Source organism: Asparagus officinalis, chromosome 6 (assembly GCF_001876935.1).
Source record: "Asparagus officinalis chromosome 6, Aspof.V1, whole genome shotgun sequence".
NCBI classification, from domain to species: Eukaryota; Viridiplantae; Streptophyta; class Magnoliopsida; order Asparagales; family Asparagaceae; genus Asparagus; species Asparagus officinalis.
Genome location: NC_033799.1, coordinates 24,262,856 through 24,270,067, shown reverse-complemented (window position 1 = coordinate 24,270,067; position 7,212 = coordinate 24,262,856). Strand labels below are relative to the sequence as shown.

Sequence of the window (7,212 nt, the reverse complement as noted above, 5' to 3'; positions counted from 1 at the left end):
GATGGACACCTCTCAAACCCGATTGATATGAGACTGCTGTCAAGCTTCGAGTTCCATGCTCTAGGCGCCTGACGCAGGCCATAGAGCGCTTTCCTGAGTTTCAACACCTTTTGCTCATTGTTCTCGTCTACGAAACCTGGTGGCTGGGCTACATAGACCTCCTCTTCAAGAACACCATTGAGAAATGCCGATTTGACATCCATGTGATGCAATTCCCAACCTTCATGAGCTGCCAATGCTATGAGCAGTCGCACCGTTTCAAGACGAGCAACCGGAGAGAATACTTCCTCAAAATCCACGCCCTGCCGTTGTACATATCCTTTTGCGACGAGCCGTGCCTTGTGCTTCACCACAGCACCGTGCGAGTCCTTCTTGATTTTGTAAACCCATTTTAAACCTATGGGTTGACACCCGCTTGGCAGATTGGTGAGATGCCAAGTCTCATTTTCCTCGATGGATTTCATCTCCTCTTGCATTGCGTCACGCCAGCACTTGTGCTTCTTGGCTTCTGCAAAACTCCCAGGTTCTTCGGCCACCATAAGGCACAGTTCGTCGTACTCGTGCTCAACCTCGGATGTGTTCTGGTAGATGTTCGTCAACGTGCGGTGCCGCGGTACTACACCGTCCGAGGTAGGCGAAACATTGCTTGGTGGAGTTGCAAATTCAACTCCACCGGGTGCAACTGGTGTCGCCATCGGTGTAAGCATGCTAGGAGAAGACACCGGCGTCAGCGGTTCATTGTCAGACGCGCGACTCGGCGTAGTAAGTACTGGCGCTTCGCCACTCCTATTAGTCAGCATGTCGTCTCGACCATCACATGCGACAGAATGGGAAGTGTACTCCACGGTGAATATCTCACTAGGAGCAATCAGTTTCTCGTCACCCCCCGACTTACTCCACTCCCATTTTGCCTCCTCGTCGAACACGACGTCACGGCTCACATTTACCCTTCTGCCGACCGGATCGTACATCCGATACGCCTTGGATCCAGGCTCGTAGCCAATGAGCACCATGGGCGTGCTCCTGTCATCCAGCTTCTTCACATTTCGCTTCAACACCTTTACGTGTCCAATACATCCAAATGTACGGAAGTAGTGTACATTCGGACGCCTTCCGTACCACGCCTCGTAGGGGGTCTTGCCGTTGACGCTGCGGGTTGGTGCACGGTTGAGGATATATACCGCCGTCGTGACAGCTTCACCCCAAAACCTTCCTGGCATCCCCTTGGACTTAAGCAGACTCCTGGCCATTGCGACTACTGTTTGGTTTCGACGCTCAACGACGCCGTTCTGCTGTGGCGAGTATGGTGCTGTGAGGAAGTGCTTGAGGCCGCGGTCCGCACAGTACTCGCCGAACTCCGTAGACGTGAACTCACCGCCACGATCGGTGCGAAGAGCCCTCAGCTTGCGGCCAGCTTCAAGCTCAACTCCCGCCTGGAACTGTTTAATGGCCGCCAATGCCTTGTTTTTGGACTCTAGCAGTGTCAGCCACATGTATCGACTGAGATCATCCACCAAGAGCAGGAAATACTTCTTGCCTCCTGGTGTAGCCGGTGTGATGGGCCCGCACAAGTCGCAATGTACCAAGTCGCAATGTACCAGACAGTGTTCTCGTGTAATTAATTCTCCTCTTTTCTACTTAGTTCTCCAAGCAAATCTGGTTCTTGTCTACATTTGGACATGTTTGATGATGACCCCTCATCGGATTCTTTCAAACGAGCCTTCCACTCCATCTTCGTGAGTAGAAGATGTTCATCTTCCTCGCCACCAGTACCTCGAATCCTCTCCTCGAAGGTCTTGAGGCGACCAATCGCCTCCTCCAATGCCATCGTTGTCAAGTCACAAAATTGCTCGATTGACGTTACAACGGGGAGGTACTTGTTGGGGACGGCACGCAGAAACTTCTTGACGATGGTGCTTTCTTCGATCTTGCCGCCGAGCCCGACGGACTTGCTGACAATGGCTGTCAACCTATCAGCGAAGTCATCAATTGTCTCCGCTTCTTTCATGCGGAGGGTCTCAAACTCACTCTTTAGAGTTTGAAGCTTCGCCTGCTTCACTCGATCAGCACCGACATACTTCGTCTTGAGCGTCTCCCAAGCCTCCTTCGCAGTCTCCTTCTCCGCTATGAGAAAAAGGTTCTCCTCGGGAATAGCTTCATAGATGGCGGCGAGCGCCATCTTGTCCTTCCTTGTCTCCACGTCGATTCCGGGCTGGATGGCGTCCCACACACCTTGTGCTTGCAGGTACACGCGCATCTTTATCGTCCACACCGCGTAATTTGTCTTGGACAACATCGGATAGTGGAGAGAGACACCGGTGTTCTCCCTCATCAGCCTTGTCGAGGTAGCCGCATCATCACTGCTTGAGGCACTGCTCTTCGGCATAATCTTTGGCATACAACAGGCTCTGATACCAAATGTAGACAGGAACCAGATCTGCTTGGAGAACTAAGTAGAAAAAGAGGAGAATTAATTACACGAGAACACTGTCTGGTTTTTTTATTTGAGGAAAACTGGAATTGAACTTATTACTTATTTGAGGGCTTAGGGTGCCTTTTTATACAAATCAAATTGGAAACGGTTCCTTGCTAAACTCTTGGCTATTGTTGCTTCCTAAAGAATAGCTCAGCTAGAGAATAGGTCATCTAGAGAATAGGTCCAGCTAGTGACCAAATCAAATGCATAAGTAAAAACAAAAGAATAACATGCAACACGATTAATCTAACATAAAGCACTAGTCAAGATCCATACTTGTGATGCTGGTAAGTCATGCTGTTAGTTTTCACTTGTCACCAACCACTTGCACAAGACTTAGCTGCTTATTTCCTATGCACTATGGGATCACATCTCCATCAGTGTCTTGTTTACAATGTCTTGTTGAGTTTAACGATTTTCTCAAGGATGTTCCTTGCGATCTTTGCATCCCTTCATTTTAGAAAATTCTATAGTACTTTATTTTATATTTCATTCTGAGGATTCTGTATCACTGATGCTTCTAGTGGGCACCTAGAGAGCTCCCCAAATCTTGGACCATATACAATTTGAGGCAACTGCCAATCTTTTTTTGTGTCTGTTGTTGAATGCATTCAATATAGATATTGCTAGTGCCTTGCACAACCTTTTACATATACATACATACATATATACATGTACTATTTAATAGAGCCTTTTGGAATTTCTTTTGTTGGGTTAATGATCCTCTAGTTTGTTGGATATTTCAAAATTGATATGTAAATTTTCTGTTGAATTTAATATATGTATGTATATCTAATACAGGTCATGTGACTAAACCCAAGGGTCCCTAATATTTATAAACAATCAAAATTGATGACACATTAGCCTGTCACTACTTTTTTTATTTAAAAAGGAAGTAAAACATTTGGCCACAAAAAAATGAATCACAAAAAATACTAAAAATAATAAAAAATTAGAAAAGGACATTAAAAACATTTGGTGACACATCATAGTGTCAGGACTTCCGATACATGTTTGTGTCACGCGTGTTGCAACAGATTGCCACATGCATTGAGAAATTCTCTCCACACATGCACTATTTAGGCAAGTCGTTTGTGTCACGTGCCATTTGCGTGGCACAAAATTGTGTCACCCATAGCCAAAAAAGTGAGGAGAACTACAATTTTTGTAGTCATTAGTCCACTGTCTACAAACAAATCCAGTGCACTTTGCACAACTCTTACCAGGTTAGCTTGTTTCTTGTTACTTAGTTATATGCTTTTGACACATCCCAGTATATGTCATGATTCCTGATATTCGTGATCACATGCTTATATCCGTGTTGTATGCTAGATACTAGGTAACTTTCATGTCGGACATACATGTTAATCATTTCATGGTCAGTTCTGTTTATGCTAATTATTTCTAGATCTTGCCTATCAGTTATGGCTTCTACGTGCTCACGCGTCATCATGATCTATGCTATACGTGTTGAATGCATATTCCCTTAGTTTTGCACACTTGCTAATATGCTATCTGACAGATCTAGATTTGCATATTCAGATCTGTATTTAGTTTGCTCATCTTTTTCAAAACCTTGAGGCGTGGGATTTGGATACCTCGCACGGGCACTTATTAGACATACATACTCTCATCCCTTAAATTCGCAATTAGCTACCCTGTTCATTTCAGATTTGAGAGTGGTATCTTATAGACTATCAGTTGTATCTCACAGTGTTCATGGGATTACTACATTGTTTTTCAGTTGACACTATAATTTCATGGAGGCCTTTGTGCCTAAGACTTCTATATTGTTGAGATTTGAGATCTTTATCATATTTCGATTACTTCCACTATCTTTTGGTGTATTTATATATTTCTGTGAATGTTGTATATGGTATCGTGGTCCTTGTACATGATTATGCTTGATTGTGGCTTGGGTATATGTATGAGAATTGTTAGGTATAGAGAAAACTATGTTTATTGATGTTTATAATAGCATACTTGTGATAGCCTATATAAACATCTGAGTTGTTGTACGGGATAAGTGTGAATGGTTGCATAGGATAAGACTGTCTAATTATATTTATCAACAATAAGAGTAATATCTTAGTATCTCTAAAATCCCCCCCTCAAACTTACGTTGCAACAAAAACCATGAGTTTAAACAAAAAAAAAGTTTGTACTAGAAACGTGTGAACCTCGATGAAGGAGTACAGTACGAGACTAGATCAAGATCAATAAGATGAGAATCCAATGATATTGATGAAGAAAATCTCAAAGGCTGTAAGATAGATGACATAGAATAGAAATTCAGGATCACCAATAGAGAAGAATTTGTAGAAATGGCGGAAACTTTGGAGAAGAGCAGGTTTTTTGAAGTAGGCAAAGTTTTGAGTGCTTGTCGGTCGACCGTGAGCTTTAGGACGGTCGACTGGAAAGGTGCACGACTTAGTACAGATTCTGGATTTTTTGCCGGTTGACCGTGGCGATTTTGACAGTCGACCGCCAAACCATATAATCAATTTTGGGTTCTGTCGTTTGCTGCGGTCCATCACGACGAATTTGGCGGTCGACCGCCTATCAGGTTTGAGTCAGGGTTCAGATTTCTGACCCGTTTCATTTGCTAGTTGTATAAAACCCTAAACATGATTAATTAGGGTTAATTTGAGCACGATTTGAGTAGTTTTTGAGAGAAAATTATTGTATCCTTTTGTGGGATAATTGTGAGAGATTTAGAGAGCTTGTTTTAGGGTTTTTGAGTGAGTTTGTAACCCTATTTGTAATTCTCTTCATCTCTAATAGTAAGAACTCCCTCCTCCTTACCTCGTAGATGTAGGCAACTTACCGAACCACGTAAATTGGTTTGTCTTGCTGTGATTGTGATTTGTGCTTGTGTTTTGATTATGATCTTCCTCATTCTTGTTCGTGCACTATTTCGCTTTCGAGCTCCGCTGTGCACAACAAGTGGTATCAGAGCTTCGGGTTTGGCTTGGGGCTTGTTCGAAGGATTCGTTGAAGGATTCTTATTTGGAGAGTTAGATATATAACATTGGAGAAGCAAGCACATCTGGTTCGTCTCTTACGAAGGCAATACAGAGTCTGAGCATCAATAATACGAAGATTGATGTTCCGAAGTTCGATGAAAAGATCAATTTCGATTTGTGGAGGTGTCAGATGATGGATGTATTGGATGGAGGAGACTTTTGAGTTACAAGAGAAACTAGCTAACATAGAGGACAAGGTTTGGTAAAAGATGAACAATAGGGCTTGTGAAGTTATTCGGTCATGCTTGATACCGGATCTTGTTTATGATGTGATGAACGAGACGTCGGTGAAGAGATTATGGAAAACGCTCAATGAGAAGTATCTTACGAAGAGCATTGAGAATCAACTTCACTTGAAGAAGAGGTTTTACCAGTTCAAGATGAAGAGAGGAGTTTCCATTAGGGAGCATGTTAATAACTTCACGAAGTTGCTTTCAGATATGGTCAATGTGGACATCATGGTTGAGGATGAAGACAAGGCGATGCTACTTTTGTGTTCATTACCAGAGGATGATTATAGTACGTTCGTTCTCACTATGATCAATTGAAGAACTACTATTAGTTACAAGAAGATGACCTCAGCGTTGGTGAATTATGAGTTAAGAAAGAGTGATGAAGAACCCTTCGAGAAGGTATCGGGATATGCATTAGCAGTTTGAGGTCGTAGTCCAAACCGTCGCCAAGTTAACCGCTCAAAATCGAAGAATAGAGGTGGCTATAAGAGTGTTGGTAGAAATCAATATCGTTTTTATGAAGAAGAGGGACATTGGAAAATCGACTGCCCAAAGTTAAAGGATAAAACCGGAAATAATAAGGGAAAAGTTGTACAAGCTTCAAAAGTGAATGTTACAAAAGCTGTTAGCGAACATTCATATTCAGATTCTTCAGGTTATTCGTGCTCTGCATTACTGTCGCTTTGTTATGCCGACTCTACAGAGTGGATGTTGGATTAGAGAGCCACATATCATATTTGTCCTAGGAGGGATTAGTTCTCTAGTTTTGAGGAGCTGGAAAGAGGGGATGTCGTGCTTATGGGTAATGATCACGTATGCCTTATTAGTGGTATTGGTTCAGTCCGGATCAGGATACATGACGGAGTGTTTAGAGAGTTGAAAGAAGTGAGGTTTGTGTTGTAGTTGACGAAGAACATCATTTCTCTTGGTACTTTGAAAGTTGACGAAGAACATCATTTCTCTTGGTACTTTGTAGGCAGCAAGTTATCGAGTGATCTTAGATGATGCTACTGTGAAGGTAATGAATGGTTCTATGATGGTGATGTGAGGTGTCAGGAAAAATAACCTATACTATTTGAAGGACAAGACAGTTACAAGAGGTCTAATACCTTCTATCACTACAGAGGAGGACATCACCATCTTATGATACATGCGTTTAAGACACACTAGTGATAAGTCCTTGCAAATATTGGCGAAATAGGGGCTATTGAAAGGTGCGAAAACCTGCAAGATGGAGCTGTGTGAGCATTGTGTATTTGGGAAGAACACTAGAGTGAAGTTTTGCACCGCTATTCACAACACCCAATGTATATTGGATTATATTCACACAGATGTTTGAGGCCCTTCCAAGCACACATCACTTAGTGGGGTTAATTATTTTATCACTTTCGTTGATGACTATTCTAGAAGAAATTGGATATATACCATGAAGCATAAACATGAGGTCCTAGATAGTTTTGTGGAGTGAAAGAAGAAA

At 42.6% G+C, this 7,212-nt stretch overlaps 1 protein-coding gene across 1 annotated transcript; it reads right to left on the bottom strand.

The window, feature by feature from the left end:
- Positions 1,603 to 2,722, bottom strand: LOC109845593. Its single transcript, XM_020414865.1, has one exon. It carries the CDS (start codon positions 2,396 to 2,398, stop codon positions 1,619 to 1,621), a length of 780 nt encoding a protein of 259 aa, XP_020270454.1. The 5' UTR covers positions 2,399 to 2,722; the 3' UTR covers positions 1,603 to 1,618.